Below are 16,385 nucleotides of genomic sequence, written 5' to 3'. Positions count from 1 at the left end.
CCTTAGCTACACACACCCCCTCACCGCTCTGTCCAAAGTCTCCTTCCAACAGCTTGCCATAATAAATTGAATTATTGTCGCTGGACATCTCACTTATTGCGTTTCTGACAGCCGGCGGGAAGCAGCTTATTTAAAGCCGCCAAGCAAACAAGCAGGCAGTCAGACGCGATCCATCGGGTCCTCACAGAGAGCTGAGACAACAGAATGACACAGGAGAAACACTGGAGCGTTTATTTTAATCTCCCAAATGTTGTGAAAGTGCTAATTATGTGGAATGGACAAACGGGAGGTATCGGACCTGGGTCTGAATGCTTAAACTGAACTTGTGGCTGTGCTGGATGTGTCAGTGCACGCTTCTGATGGCCAGGTGTCTCATTATAAAAACCAATATCCAGAGTAGCAATTTGACAGGGTGCATTTAGATGAGTTTAAAAAGCAACACCTTGGGGCTTGATGAGTTTGTGTGAGCAGGTGCTCCTCAGTTACTTTCCTCCAACTCTCTGCTCGGCCAAGCTGAGCTGTGATGCATACAGATCCCCCGTCAAATTGTTTTTAATCATTCATACGGGTCTGCATGTGAGTAACCTGTGCTGCTCAGACATTTTTACCCCTCGTCTCTCCGTCGTCCACAGTTCTGGGACAGGATTAAGTTGTACATGATGCCGTCCAAGCACCAGCCCGACTTCTCCTTCCTCCGACACGTTCCCCTGAGGAAGGTTCACCTGTTCACACTGGTCCAGATCGCGTGTCTGGCTGTGCTCTGGACCCTCAAATCTACCTTCCTGGCCATCATCTTCCCCGTTATGGTATGTGATAAAAAGCTCACAAAGGCTTTTAACGTGCATCTTGTGTGATCATATAATGTGATGTAATGTGGTTGCAGATCAAGGTGTTCTCTCCGAGCGTCCGTGACGCTTTGAAGATGATCCAAAGGGGGTCAGACATCTGGTCCATTAGAAACTGAAATCATCTTTCTTTTCAAGATCAAAACAGCATTTTCAAATATCCCTTTACGTCACTGATTGTTCGGACGTTAGTAAACGTAAAGAGAAACGTGATCTGATTCACGGTGTGTGATGTCATTTACAAAAACCACGCAGCTTCACTGTGTTCAGCCCGTGACTCTGATATGGGAGTTTAAACGAGGCTTGTGTGTCTGTCAGATTCTGGGTCTGATGGTCGTCCGAAAGATGCTGGATATGGTCTTCTCCCAGCACGACCTGGCCTGGTTGGACGACCTCCTCCCTGAAAAAGAGAAGAAGAAGAAGGAGGACAATAAGAAGAAGGGGAAGGAGAAGGACAAGAAGAAGTCCAAAGCAGACGACAGCGAGGAGGAGGTGAGAAACTCGAGCTTCTGCTGCCCCCTGCAGGAATGATGCATCATGACGCAGGTCTCTGATGATGCGGGTCTCTGTTGTGTTGTTGCTGTCTTGCAGGACAAGTGCCACGCCTACTCCAACCACTCCCCGAGCCCAGAGTCCGACTTGGATCGCAGGTACTGTGTCCTCAAACTGCACATCCCCTACAAAGATCTCGTCTATCCCGATGTGGTACAGTCTGAGTGGGGAGCGTACTGCCAGCCTGCTGCCACACACATTGCTCTTTAACACACACACACACACACACTCACACACGCACACACACACACACACCCTCTATTACACAGACATAGACAGATACCCACTGTAGTCCCGTGTGCATGGGAACATTTTGTCATACACAGTAAATGTGCACAAATTAAAGGGTCAGTTCACCCAAATTACAAAAAGAAAATGTGTTTTCTCCCTTACTTCCAGCGGTACAGAGCCATTGAGATTTGATTTATCTCAGTCAATCAACTCATGTGGAATAGAATATTATACGACCAGGCAGCGATACTAACTTCCCCTCCTGGAGAACTGTAGACTCAGAGCCTACACGTGGATGCTGAGGGTTGAGGTGATAGCTTTCAGGTGAGCGATGTGGCAGAAGGCACCTCAGAGCACTGATGACTTAAGTACAGCACCATGATTACAAGGACGCTCCAGATCCACCGGAGATCACAATTAGAGATGAATGATTAATACTTGATTTGTTCTGAAATACTGTCATTTTAGTAGAGTATCAGAATATACCACTGCTGCACTAACATGTTTTTTTAAATAACCTTTTATTGTGAAAAGAAACAGTGATCAAAATTAGGTAAAAGTAACCATTGTGTCAGAAGAGAAGACTTCAACAGTGTTTTTGTCATGAACGGTGCAGGGAATAACTCCGAGGAGCAGGACCCAAACGCAGACACGGACAACAAGTAAGATTTAAACAGATATTTGATCGACGTAAACAAGAAACAAACAAAAACCAGGGAACGGGAGAACAGGTACAGGCTCCGGGTGGAGACGAGGGGGAAACCAGACGCGGGGATCAGGAGACGAAACACGAACGGATGGTGGAAAACGGGAACTCGGGAAACTATAACATAAGAAACAAAGAAACAGTTAACACAAGACAAAGCAACACAGAAAGGGAACACGATCATCGCGTAGGTAGCCAACCAAACGAGAGACACGAACCACGACATAGCAATAACGGACTGGCACCGGACGTGAGACACATCAAGCTCTTTATCCAGTAGGCGTTGACGAGGGGATGAGCCACAGCTGGAGGAACCACGCCGACCAGCTCCAACAGACAAACACACAGGGAAAGACACGAGCAGGAGAAACAGACAGAGGGAGACAAACTCACGCAAAAGGAAGATGGAAGAGACTGACAAGACCGGAGTCCTGACAGTTTTCTTCTCCAGGATTCAAACATGAACAGGAAGTGAAGAGGCCACAGCTTTGAACGACTTCAGCACATCTGCGCCCACAGGACATCACTAGTTTCTCACACTGCTCTGCTTTGATCTGGGTCAGTTCTTCTTCAGTCTCTTCCACAGTTCAGTAACTGTAGTGGGTTTCTTAGACGTTACTTTGTCATCAAGGATTTTCCAGAGCTTCTCTATGGGGTTTAGGTCTGGACTCTGACACTTCCTCCTCCAAATTTAACTGACTTCTTTACACACTTTGGTTTCAGTCGTTCCCAGTCTGACACTGAATATCAGACCCAAATAAATTGAACTTTAGTGATGTAATGTCATGGTTTGGGGGATGTTTTCTGCAGCAGGAGTTGGGCCTCTTGTACAGCTGCATGGCAGTTGAATGCAAATGTTTGTGAACCTCCTTCAGCAACGTGCAACACCTTCACTGCAACTGTCTCCAATCAGCTGCAGTTTCCATGCAAGACAACGCCCCCTGTCACACTGCAAAACAGGTGACGCAGCTCCCTGAAGCTAAGAATATTGAAACAATGAAATGCCCAGAGTTCAGATCTAAACCCCATAGAGAATCTCTGGAAAATCCTCGGCGACAAGGTAATGACTAAGAAACCCACTACAGTTACTGAACTGTGGAAGAGACTGAAGAAGAACGGACGCAGATCAAAGCAGAGCAGTGTGAGAAACTAGTGATGTCCTGTGGGCGCAGATGTGCTGAAGTCTTTCAAAGCTGTGGCCTCTTCACTTCCTGTTCATGTTTGAATCCTAGAGAAGAAAACACTGTTGAAATCTTCTCTTCTGACACAATGGTTATTGTCTTTTTCTCACAAAATAAAGGTTTTTGTGACATAAAGTCCCTTGGTTATTCAAAAAAACATGCTAGCATAGCCGTGCTATCGCCCCAGTGGATATTCTATCAAATTGTGAACACTAAGAAAAAACAGTATTTCAGAATAAATCAAGTATTAATATTTTCTTCTTCCATGTTGATCTCCAGTGTGGAGAGTGTGCTCTTTGAGTCTGGCAGCAGCCTGGAGTCGACCGTCTCAACTAGCTCGCAGTCTTCCCTTTCTTTGCCCGGGTTTCTCTGACCCTCTGAGAGTCACGTCGCTCTGAAAGGCCGTGGACGCGATGGCATTTTCTTTGTGCTGCGCTCCGGGGGGAAGAAATAGCTTAAAAGAATGAGTAGCCGCAGCTGCAGCCGCTCTCCGGTAGCATCGACTCTGTGTGCTGCACTGTTTGTGGAAAGGCTGTTTTGAAATGATATTTCTTTTATGATGTGAGCGCCACAAAGTGAATTCCATTCAAGATACTGAACCACAAACCAACGACTGTGTGAATGATGAGCAGGGGAGTAGCCTCTGCCACCTGTGTGTGTGTGTGTGTGTGTGTGTGTGTGTGTGTGTGTGTGTGTGTGTGTGTGTGTGTGTGTGTGTGTGTGTGTGTGTGTGTGTGTGTGTGTGTGTGTGTGTGTGTGTGTGTGTGTGTGTGTGTGTGTGTGTGTGTGTGTGTGTGTGTGTGTATATATATACGCATAAGTGCAGTCCATTTACCACTGTAATGAGATGGTAGCAGATATTAAAACCCAGACTTTAAGGCTCGATTCCACAAAGTTATAATTCATTCATTCATCTTCAACCGCTTATCAGGGGGGGGGGGCTGGAGCCGATCCCAGCTGATGCTTTTCTATTGTATTGGAGTGAACTGACCCTAAAATCTGCACAAATCCATACATTTTAATTGAACGGCTTATCCAAAACCTCAAATACTTTAATAATCACAGCAGACACAAATGCAGAGGCACACACAGTAACTTTACATCAGCCCATAAAAGTTAAAAGTCCTTATTGGTGTTTGCATTGCATTGTTTTACGGTGCTTTGCCTCCATGAAACACAAACCGTGTGCCCTATTATGTTGTGTTTTCCGTGTTGTTTACTTCCAAATGAATGTGTTGTGATATTACGCACCCTCTAACAATAAAAAGTCCTCCTTCACCACACGTGCATCCAGGACAGCAGACAGATTAACACGTAACCTTGTCCTCATAGTCCAGTGTCCTCTCACTGTCATGTTTGGGCTCAGTCTCCTCTCCATGCACTTTAAGGCAATGCAGATTGTTGTGATGTCATCACCTGTGTAATCCTGCCGCTGCTCTCCCCGTGTCATGTGCTAAATGTCTCACACTGTGTGCACTATGCTGCCGTCTGAACACAACCTGGCAAATTGTAATTCTTCATTGAGGCAGTGACTTAAAGTGGAGGGTGATGACCTGAAATGCATGTTGTGTAGTTCTAGTTCGCTCTGTCTCAAACCATTGGTCAGGGTTCTTTGTTTAGATGATATTGACTTAAATAGGAGAAACATAATGTGTGGTATGTTAAGCCTGTTGTATATCTAGCACATGTAGAGGATTTCTTGTAGGCCACTTTGTATACAACTGTATAACCGTCCACATGCAACAAGCATGATTGTTTTGGTTGTTTCTTTTTCCTCCACGCTGAGTCACGTTTAGACTCGGTCCGTGACGCTCACACCTGCATGTGAACTGTAGCCTGACCTCTTTGCTCTCTGAGCTCCCCTCACCTGCCACTGGAGCGGTTGCAATGGAAAGTTTGCATTGGAAATGCAGCTAATGAGGCTATTTCTGCTCAACCTTTCTCAATATGCTGCACTCTTAAACGTACAATATGTCATTTTCTGCCTCAATCAAAACAATAACACCTGACTTTTTGATTACGTCGTGAAGAAGTGTCACAGAAATAATGTTCAGACACCAGTTCATCTATTCCATTTGTATTCATATAACATTCAGGAACATATATGTTCTTGTTATGTGATTCTCATGAAACAGCTGTCCCACAGAATTAGATCCTGTTTGTGGTGGTAGCTGACCAGTTAGCGAGCACGCAGGCTAAGGTTAGCCAACGAGTTGTAACTATACAATGATAAGTGGGGTATGCTAATGAATGGTGGCTAAAACGTACGGTAAGGTTATAACGTTACAACTTTGAACACACTCCCAGAACGTCATGCACCAGCATCGCCTTGACTCGTCCCCGAATGAGCAAACTTCCTGTCCCTGCTGTCAGCGCGGCGGCTGGCCCCCCCCCAGCCCGCTGCGACCGTTGGTGCTGGGGTTCGCACAGGCTGAATACCAGTGGCTGCAGTCGCTAATGGAGGGAGTGGGGTACGCCAGCTAGCTAACGTAGCATGCTAAAATTGGCTATACTCAAAATAACTGTATGAGCATGTTGAACATTGTTGTAACGTTGTATCGTACCATACTGTTTCCCCACCTAGCATTAGCATGAGCCACTTCATTGTAGCACATCATAGTAAGTATGTACATCTCTACATTAGCTCACTACTGGATTACTGTGTAGCAAACTGACGTACAGCTAATGAAAAAACAGTGTAACTCTGTGACTTTATGATTTACATTTGAGACGTAGCTGTGATCGGGTGTTTCCCGCACCAAAAGTTAGAGCAAGTAGAGGCGTTAATGGTTAAGTGACCCATTAACAGGTGACTCAATTATTTAAAATGACAGATTTCTCGGGGGTTGAGCATTAGTGGAAACATTTGTCCTGACCCCCAAACCGGTGCAGACAGATGTCCGTCTATTATTATTATAAATATTATTATAATTATAGATCCTGCGACTGCTCATGAAGGAGTTGTTTGGTCTTCGTGTGGTCTAGACCTACTCTGTAAAGTGTCTTAAGATGACTCACTCAACCAAACCTACAGCATAGATCTATTTTTAATGTGGAAATGTTACATATTACACCTTTGAACCTCAAATACTTTGTTTGACTCGTTTTTTTTCTTCATGGCTGATTCAGAATTTCAAAGTTGCCCATCAGGTCTGCATTGCTTTGAAAGGGGCATGGTTTGGACTTGACTGTAACTCATTATATATGAATATGTTTGTGGAGATGTTGTGGATTTACACCAGGAAGACTTTTCTGTGTCATTTTCTTTTTACGCCCTTTAATCAGTAAACGTCCAAACCCGTGTGTTTAAACATCTGTTTAAGTTCTAACACTTTGGAAGAAATCAAATTCTCATTAAATTCAAAATCGACCGAGGATTTGCTCGTTTAATAAAGTGTTGTCGTTAAGTTGAGATGTGCTTTATCCTCCTTTTATCCCCTAGCAGTTTGTTTTACTTTGGGCATCGAACGTCCTCATTTTCCTCCTTTGATAGTTTATAAAGGAAATACAAGAAGAAGTTCACATGACAGGGTTAAAACGGACGCCACCGCTTAAAAACTGTCAGAGAAGGTTCAGAAACATGACTTCATCTTAGCTCTCTGTCCTTGGGATGATTAAAATGTCTCTCTTTGGGTGAAGGTTGGCAAAGGTCAACGGCAAACTGCTCCCCGTGTTAATGGTATAAACCGTGTCCCAGGCTAAAAGTCACCCGTCCCGGTCTCAACCATAAGCCATCGTGGCCGCACGCAACCACTACAGACGCTCATTCCCCTCATCGGCTCCTCTTCCCTCGCTCATCACTGACATGAGCTGTAGTGTGCTGCTGGGGTCATGATGCCGCATGGCTGAGCTCCTCCACCCTCCACCCTCCCCAGCCCCCTCCCTCAGCCCCTCGGTGTATTTGGCTGTGGGTGTGCGTGTATGGTAACCGGAGCTTGCCCTTCCTCAGCATAACCCTCCACCTGAAGATCTCCTGCCCGTCGTCTCCAGCCTTGCCTATGGGCCTCGGGATGGCCTGTCCCGTGCCCCAGGTCAAGATCGAGATGGAGTCGGACTACGACTCTGACATCGACCCCCACCGCCCCCGGGACATGAGCAGCGAGACCACGTTATAAAGCCCAGACTCTGCGTTTTGTCGACAGAACGACGCACACCCACTCGTGGGCGGACTGCTCCACGCGGCCAGCGCTGACCCGCAGACGGGCCGAGGCGGCGCAGGCTGACACCTTAACAGTCTGACACCTTAACGGTCTGCCTGAAACGGGACTGATCCAATCAATGCAGTCGGAGAATTTTAGGTTTTAGCTCCATCTGCTTTTAAACTGGTGCGGTTTTGACAGATTTTGCTTTGAAAAATATAATAAATACAAACTTTATTTGTTTACTTGTGTGATGTAAATGGCCATAACACCAGAGGAACTATTTATCTGTATGTGCTGTATAGGATTCTATATTCAACGTGAACATATTGATGTTTATACATAGCTATATTGACTTTGTTCTATTACTGTAATTACTACAAATTTAAACAAATCTTGAAATAAGTACAATTTCAGAACTGATTGTATATTAATTTCACGTCAGCCTGTTTGTACAGACGCCGACTTTGAGGCAGGAAATGTGAAAACAAGCACCGTTTTAGTCACCGATCTATTATGTGATACGTTAGCCTTTGTGTTTTTGTGTGTTTTGGTGTTTGAATACGCTGTAGTGTGCCTCTGATCCACTAGAGCCAGCTCTCCTCCCCCCGTGCCCCTCCAGTAACAACAACGCTCCACATTGGCACTTTAACCTGGAACAAAAAGAAACAACCAAAAAGTCCTGATGTTGCTGCAAAGGATGGATTTGTTATTCCCGATGTAGCAAACTGGTTCATGTGTGTTTTAATTTAACTCCACCACGACACGACGCTCCGTGCGTTGGACAGTAACGAGAAACTGACAGATTTAATCGATGTAATTAAAATGCCATGATTCCAAAGCGTATGGTTTGTTTTGTGTTGATCATTCATTCATCTTCAACCGCTTGTCCCTGTCGAAGTCGCGGGGGGGCTGGAGCCGATCCCAGCTGACATCGGGCGTGAGGCGGGGTCCACCCTGGACAGGACGCCAGTCTATCACAGGGCAGTTTTGTGTTGATGTCAAAAGTGAAAAAAACATCACAAATGTGTGTTTTCACTTCTGTTCCTTTAGAGTCACAGTGACAGAAAATCATCTTTGACGGGTTCAATTTACACAAAATAAATAAATACGTACAAAACAGACAGTCCCAAACGACGGCGATACAAAAGATACGAGCAGTGCAGAGGGCTGACTGAGTGGAGTGAGATGTGTTGCCTATTTGTGACTGTTCAGTGGGGATAAAGGATCTTTAAAGGTGTTTTTTGGTGCCAACGGGACCTCGTAGCGTCGACCTGATGGCAGTAAGTCACAGGATTGGTGGAGGGGGTGGGCGGGGTCCTGTGTGCTAATATTCCAACACAGCTGGTCATTCGGTAAACACTAGATCACTGCCAGCCGTTCAAAATGATAATATTAGCAGAGTTGACTTCTGGATTCATGAACACACACTGATATCAACAGTCACTGAGTAAGTTCACATGCACTGCTGTTATTCTGAATTATAGCAGTCATGCAAACGGCATCTTCTGTTTAGATCTTCCAAATAACGCTCTCATCCAAATGTAGAATTTTCCAGTTAAGATATGATGTGTTTGCCTGTTTTATTCAGGTTTCAGACGCATCCTTTAGACGCGTATACGGCACGTTTAGACTACGCATCTCTGCTGGGACTTTCACAGCACTTTGCGCCTCTTTACAGCCTCTCACAGTCGTCTCTGTGTGTTGCTGTGTCGCTATAGCTGCATGCAAACAGGAATATTAGTGCAATATTGATTTCCATTTGCCCTATTATATGCAGGAAGATTGTCTTTTTCAGAGTAAGGGCGATAACTGGAATATGCTGTGCACGTAGGCGTAGTCACTGACAGACAACAGGATAATGAGTGTTAAGGTAAAGACGGTGCACTGGTTGTAGCAGGACTGCGTTGCCCTCGTTTGTTCTACAGATACAAAGAAAACAGGGATCCACTTGTAAATATATTAGAATATAGAATATTAGATGAACCTCAATCATTTTCTAAATCATGTATTCTTGCGGCATCCGTCAGACGTAGAAGCACGCATCGCTGTCCGCCACGTTCTGTTTTTAATGAGACACCAGAGGCCATCAAAATTTAAAATCCTCCATTAAAAGCCGACGGCGGCGTCACGTCAGGGCGCATGGATTGTTCAGCGGTTGGTCGGAGCGTTTGGTGAAGCCGTCGGCGAAGCCCTGCCCGTCCACCAGGGTGGGCGTCCTGTTGCACATGGGGCACAGTTTGTTGCGTTCCTGCGATGCTCTCATCCAGATGATGAGGTTCCACCGCTGGCCCGAGGCGATGGGCAGGGCCCCGTGCATGTGTTGGCCCCGATGGAGGAGCCCCTCGGTCACCCTGTGTTCAACCTCCGAACACTCCGTCTCACTTAAAGGCACCTGTGGGGGCCGACGCAACCACACAAACGTCAGACAGGATTTAGACAAAAACACCGTATATATATTATCAGCAACAGGAAGTCGACACTGACTGGAGTGAAAGGGTAAACTTGTTGCTTCTGAGATAAAAAAGGGCGATCTCTGAAACATAAATCTTTAAGTCTTCTCCGGTAAAATACAAAGGATTGATTTCTTCTTCAATCGTCTAAGAGTTGGTGCACAAACTTCAGCCTCTGATGTTTCCTCTGTTATTTTTTTCAGCAGTAAAAGCCCGACACCCCCCCAGATCTGTAAACAACAGGAACACATCAGTCGAGGCTTTTGTCCCCATTTGTCACTGAGCCGTTGTTGTGCCCGGTTCAGCACAAGAACTCCAATGAGTCTTATGACACAATAATCCCAGGGGAAGGAACTTAAAAGCATTTCTAAAAACACTTCTTTCCAAAGTGGCCCTCGACTGAAACAACACGTTATTGTCCTGTCACTGTTCCACTTGTGCAGAGAGAGAGAGCGAGAGAGAGAGAGAGAGAGAGAGAGAGACACACTTCTGCAGAGTCGTCTAACAGCGATTTCATATTTAATATAATTCTTAATCAGGATCAGGATGGTCTCACGAGGCCAGAACATTTGTGCAACATTTGAAGAAAATCCCTCCAGGGGTTCCTGAGATCATGTTCACGAGATTAGAACGGAGCGACGCACAACCGGAAACATAATAAACACATTTAATAAAAAACATGCAGCTTTGACATAATGCTACTAGTGGTAGAGGTGGTGGCTGTAGTTGTGGTAAAGGGAGCAGTAACAGTAACAGTAGTAATAGTTAGTCCACTACTGTAGATGGAGCTCTCTGTTCAACAAAGGGTTGAAAACACACTTAGGGCGCACTCACACTGTTCACCCGTACCGCGCCCCGTGCTTTAGAGTACTTCCCCCCTCCCTCTCCCCCCGCGGCCCAGGCCCGTTTGTACTCACACTACCTGGGCCTCGGCAAATGCTTCTTGCTGCCTATACGTCATCACGCCGTAACACGTCACACGCATTGATGACGTCATCGCGATGCGTGGCTTTGTTTCCATCTTTCCGTAGACCTCTGAGTTTTTGTGCGTCTTGTCGACTGTTTTTGAATCTTTTCATCGACCAAATCTGCAGTAAACACTCCACCTCCGCATCACACCAACGTGAACCTTTCGCCGCCATTGTTTGAAATGTCCGCGCATGGTCCCTCCTTCTTTTTTCTATGTCCCAACAGGCGCACAGGAAATGACGCCAGAACCGCCGTAGGCCTCATGCTCGTACACGTGCGCACGCTCGTGCTCGTACATGTGCAAACGTGCTTTACAAAAGCCCACCTCTCCCAAGCGTGCCGCAGCTAGGCGCGGTGCGGTTGCACTCAAAGGAACTAGACTTTACCCGTAAAACCTGTTTGGGCACGGATGGACAGTGTGAGTGCGCCTTAAATCACCATTAATTTTCTTTAAACCAAGAGCTCCATCTAATGGACTCAACAAATGTAACTAACAGTTCATGCAGCTTCATTTGGACATTGCTAACAATAGCATCATAACATACGTTCACCTGTCTCATATCGCCAAAATAAAGGTTCCCTTCGGTGAAGTCCTTGCCCAGGGACACGTTGAGGGTGACCTCGGCGTTGTCGTAGTGGTAGCTCAGGTCCAGGTCTTCATTCATGTCATATTTAACAACAAAGGCCTTGTGGCTGTCCAGACAGCGCCCCCCGCACTCCGGGTACAGCCTGGAGGCGAGCGGGTGCAGGTAGAGCTCGCGGAGCGGCGTGATGAAGCCCTCGTCAAAGCCAAGTTCATTCAGGAGGATCTGGAAGAGAGAGAGAGAGAGAGACAATTGGAAGAATATCCTGAATAAGAGAGCGTAACCCTCGTGTTTAATGCCCTGACCTTCTTGCGACTACGCATGTTTATGTCAAAGTTCTTTCACGGCTCCAACATTTTATATTTTCCTTAATTAAGGTTTCAGCTGAAGGCCTCTTCAAAACAAATGATGCACTGAATCGTTAAAGACATGTAGCTCATGCATGTAACTGTGAAATGACCCTTGAAGGTCCCTGCAACCCCCTGCCTGGAACACAGCGCTCGTATGTTATGGACGTCTCCATATTTCATGACCGAGGCCAAGGATCCAAAGGTCATGGCGCCATAAAGATGAAATATGAATGATGGAGCCGTGATTACGTTACCCCGTGATTGTTCATGGTGTTGGGTCTCCCTTTGGGGGCGGAGGACTGCTCAAAGTGCTCCAGCTCCTCCACCAGCTCCTCGCAGAAGCTTTTCTCCAACACGGGGAAGCGGTAAACCCTCGCAGCTGCAACACAGAGACGGAAGGAAGGAGGAATTAGAGACGCTCCGTGTCGCTTTTATGGTTATCAAACTGTGACAATGCGGAACAATTAATATAAACAACAAGAACATGGTAACAGTCACTGACAGTAATTGGACTCATAGCTCTTTAGTACCATTCTGAAAGGGAAATCATCCCAGGGTCTTTTTCGGCAAATACACTCATCAAATAAGCCATCGAGACATTTTAAACAACTATTAACGGAGAAATCCGGGAAAGTCGCTAACAGACGAATGTGGCTAACACTGATTAGCTCGGGGCAGCACGGTGAAGGCATTCAAAGGTCTTTTTAACCACTAATGCTGCTCAAGATAACAGCAAACCTCTGCAGCAGCATGAGAAGAGTCCCTACACACACAACAAAGCACCAATGGGCTCCTTCCTTTGGGATTGACTTTGGTAATCCACTGTAATGGACTTTACTATGAGAGGAGCTGGTACAGGGGCCAGTAGGTAAGTCTTTAAAACAGTCTTTAAATAAACTCTGGGTTCACTAACTACGTTGTTGGTGCTTTGTTGTGTGTGTAGGGACTCTTCTCATGCTGCTGCAGAGGTTTGCTGTTATTTTCAGCAGCATTAGTGGTTAAAAAAGACCTTTGAATGCCTTCACCGTGCTGCCCCGAGCTAATCACTGTTAGCCACATACATTACATTAATAACTGTAAGCGACTCTCCGGGATTTCTCCGTGAATAGTTGTTACACGAAAGAAATTGTCTTGATGGATTATTTGATGAGTGTATCTGCAGAAAACGTTACTCCTCTTAGCGTCTGTTAGCGTCTCTCCTGGAGTTCTCCGTTAATAGTTGTTACGTGAAAAACTTTAAACCACTTTAAGACCATCCAGAGAACGGAGAATGGATGAAAGCTCGCTCGGCTCACCTGCCTCTTCCTCCAACAAGTCTCCCAGACCTCCGTCACCGAGGTCCTCGCTCCGACACAACTCAACTATCTGCTTGAACTTTGGCGCGAGGTAGGCCTCCTGCGGAGAGGTGGTGTGTCTCAGCAAAGTGGGGATGGCTCATTGATAATGACGCTGTTAGCAGCGAGTACCTGCAGGTGGTAGACATGAGGATGGAGAGGCCGGTACGAGTCCTTTATGGCGGCGGCTCGCTCCGCAGACGTCACCCTCAGAAGCCTTCGCCTGTCCACTTCCTGTGAAATCTGAACAGAGCAGTGATGGAGTCAAGACGCGGTTTAGCGGGGATGGATGGTTCCCTGCAGAGGAACGGTCACATCTTTATTGCGTTATCTCAAGTTAAATCATTTATCGTGATCATAACTTAATTTTCTTGTTTCATGACATGGAACAGGGTTCGTGCACCTTCTCCAAGGTCAAATTCAAACACTTTCAAGGTCCATTTGAAAGCTTTTCCATCGTCTCACAGCTGTGGAAAATTACACATTTCTACAAACACATACATTAAAAGAGTATTTCACTTTTTTTTAAATCATGTTAAAAGACATGAGTATGCTATAGACAACTACAATGTTGTTTTGTAGTAGCAGAAGGAAATTGGAAATATTACAATCTATATTCTATAGCTATTTGTTGTGAAAGAAATGCAAATACAAATTCAAGCATTTTCAAGCGCTTTATTCAAAATTCAAGCACTTTTCAAACCTAGAAAACACAAGATTAAAATTGGAGTATTTCAAAAACCCTGACATAAAATGTATATACTGTATTTATGGTCAATTGTATGTTGAGTACATGTCTGATTTGTTGTATTTGACATTTTTGTGTAATTGTTAAATAAGGTTTGTTAAAAAAACAACTTTAAACTGTAGAATATTGGGATTTAAGTAAGTTAGATTTCCAATGCAGGACTTTTGCTCTTTCCAGAGAATTTCAGTGTTAAAGTAAAGTAAATTAAAGTAACGTAAAGTAAATTAAAGTTGAGTATAGTAAATTAAAGTAACGTAAAGCCTTCTTACCTTGGTGAGCACGTCCTCAAACTGTTGCTCCGTCACGCAGCCGAGCTTCATGAGCAGCTAAAACACAAAACACACTTTGTCAGGAGACTTTAAACCAAACAAACACGTTTAAAAACACCGTTTATTTCAGTTTAAACCCTGAGAGTCACCGTGCGATAGTCCCGTCTGAACTGCTGCTCCGACACGAAGCGGACATGGAGCTTAAAGTCCTCCAGGAAAATGTTGTCCGTGGTGAAACAGTTACAGGTATAAAAGCGACCGGTTCCGTCGTCCTCGGCTGTCATTATCTCCCGTTTAAATATTAAATATTAATATTAAAAGCACAGATATGACACCAACTGTCAACAAGCTGCTGCTGTTTGACCGAGCAGCTACTGACATGACACTTCCGGTTCGATGTTTCGAAATAAAAGCACAGATATGACACTTACTGGTAACTGACAACAAGCTGCTGCTGTTTGACCGAGCAACAGTACACTTCCGGTTCGATGTTTTGGAAATAAAAGCACAGATATGGCACCAACTGGTAACTGACAAGCTGCTTCTGTTTGACCGAGCAGCTACTAACATGACACTTCCGGTTCTATGATTTCAAAATAGAAGCACAGATATGGCACCAACTGTTAACTGACATTGAGCTGCTGCTGTTTGACCGAGCAACAGTACACTTCCGGTTTGATGTCTTCAGAATAAAAGCACAGATATGACACTAACCGTTAACTGACAACAAACTGCTGCTGTTTGACCGAGCAGCTACTAACATGACACTTCCGGTTCGAAGTCTTCAGAATAAAAGCACAGATATGGCACCAACTGGTAACTGACAACAAGTTGCTGCTGTTTGACCGAACAGCTACTATTATTAAACTTCCGGTTCGCAGTCTACAAAATAAAAGTACAGATATGGCACCAACTGTCTACAAACTGCTGCTGTTCGACCGAGCGGTTACTAACATGACACCTCCGGTTCGCAGTCTTCAGAATAAAAGCACAGATATGACACCAACTGTCAACAAGCTGCTGCTGTTTGACCGAGCAGCTACTGACATGACACTTCCGGTTCGATGTCTTCAGAATAAAAGCACAGATATGACACTAACTGGTAACTGACAACAAGCTGCTGCTGTTTGACCAAGCAGCTACAAACATTACACTTCCGGTACGAAGTCTTCAGAATAAAAGCACAGATATGGCACCAACTGTTAACTGACAACGAGCTGCTGCTGTTTGACCGAGCAACAGTACACTTCCGGTTCGATGTTTTGGAAATAAAAGCACAGATATGGCACCAACTGGTAACTGACAACGAGCTGCTGCTGTTTGACCGAGCAACAGTACACTTCCGGTTTGATGTCTTCAGAATAAAAGCACAGATATGGAACTAACCGTTAACTGACAACAAGATGCTGCTGTTCGACCGAGCAGCTACTAACATGAAACTTCCGGTTTGAAGTCTTCAAAATAAAAGCACAGATATGACACTAACTGGTAACTGACAACAAGCTGCTGCTGTTTGACCGAGCAACAGTACACTTCCGGTTCGATGTTTTGGAAATAAAAGCACAGATATGGCAGCAACTGGTAACTGACAAGATGCTTCTGTTTGACCGAGCAGCTACTAACATGACACTTCCGGTTCTATGATTTCAAAATAGAAGTACAGATATGGCACTAACCGTTAGAGGCAGCAATGCAACATCATGGATGCCAGCTGCCGTAAAACTCCATAGAAGAAGAAGGCACTAACCGTTGACTTACAACAAGCTGCTGCTGTTTGATCGAGCAGCTACATTCATTACACTTCCGGTTCGATGTTTTAGAAATAAAAGCACAGATCTGGCACTAACTGGTAACTGACAACCAGCTGCTGCTGTTTGACCGAGCAGCTACTAACATTACACTTCCGGTTCGATGTTTTCGAAATAAAAGCACAGATATGGCACCAACCGTTAACTGACAAGATGCTGCTGTTTGACCGAGCAGCTACAAACATGACACATCCGGTTCGCAAAATAAAAATAAAA

At 45.1% G+C, this 16,385-nt stretch overlaps 2 protein-coding genes across 2 annotated transcripts in view; one reads left to right on the top strand and one right to left on the bottom strand.

Annotated features, from left to right (window-relative positions):
* slc4a5a (solute carrier family 4 member 5a) overlaps positions 1 to 7,630 on the top strand; it is a gene marked incomplete at both ends in the record, with an annotated part of 38,368 nt that extends 30,738 nt beyond the window's left edge. The window contains 4 exons of the mRNA XM_083913061.1: positions 633 to 806; positions 1,164 to 1,337; positions 1,437 to 1,495; positions 7,465 to 7,630. Of these exons, the coding sequence (XP_083769187.1) occupies positions 633 to 806; positions 1,164 to 1,337; positions 1,437 to 1,495; positions 7,465 to 7,630 (573 nt within the window). The remainder of the gene's footprint in view (positions 1 to 632; positions 807 to 1,163; positions 1,338 to 1,436; positions 1,496 to 7,464) is intronic.
* Positions 7,631 to 9,655: 2,025 nt separating this feature from the next.
* On the bottom strand, positions 9,656 to 14,934 carry ogfod2 (2-oxoglutarate and iron-dependent oxygenase domain containing 2). Its single transcript, XM_083912544.1, has 8 exons — positions 14,893 to 14,934; positions 14,511 to 14,710; positions 14,362 to 14,418; positions 13,477 to 13,587; positions 13,306 to 13,405; positions 12,265 to 12,389; positions 11,628 to 11,885; positions 9,656 to 10,049 (listed from the first exon to the last, which is right to left on the bottom strand). The coding sequence occupies exons 2-8, from the start codon at positions 14,643 to 14,645 to the stop codon at positions 9,783 to 9,785; spliced, it is 1,053 nt and encodes a 350-aa protein (XP_083768670.1). The 5' UTR covers positions 14,646 to 14,710; positions 14,893 to 14,934; the 3' UTR covers positions 9,656 to 9,782.
* Positions 14,935 to 16,385: the final 1,451 nt, after the last annotated feature.

Source organism: Echiichthys vipera (assembly GCF_963691815.1).
Source record: "Echiichthys vipera genome assembly, chromosome: 4".
Lineage (NCBI taxonomy): Eukaryota > Metazoa > Chordata > Actinopteri > Perciformes > Trachinidae > Echiichthys > Echiichthys vipera.
Note: the sequence above shows the minus strand (reverse complement) of the source record. Positions and strands in the feature narration are given on the sequence as shown.

Excerpts from the sequence above, each read along its gene's own strand:
- ogfod2 (XM_083912544.1), bottom strand. The coding sequence starts at position 14,645 with ATGACAGCCGAGGACGACGGAACCGGTCGCTTTTATACCTGTAACTGT. Across the intron at positions 14,419-14,510 it reads TCAGACGGGACTATCGCACG|CTGCTCATGAAGCTCGGCTG; the intron begins GTGACTCTCAGG and ends TTTGTGTTTTAG. Across the intron at positions 13,588-14,361 it reads TTGAGGACGTGCTCACCAAG|ATTTCACAGGAAGTGGACAG; the intron begins GTAAGAAGGCTT and ends TGCTCTGTTCAG.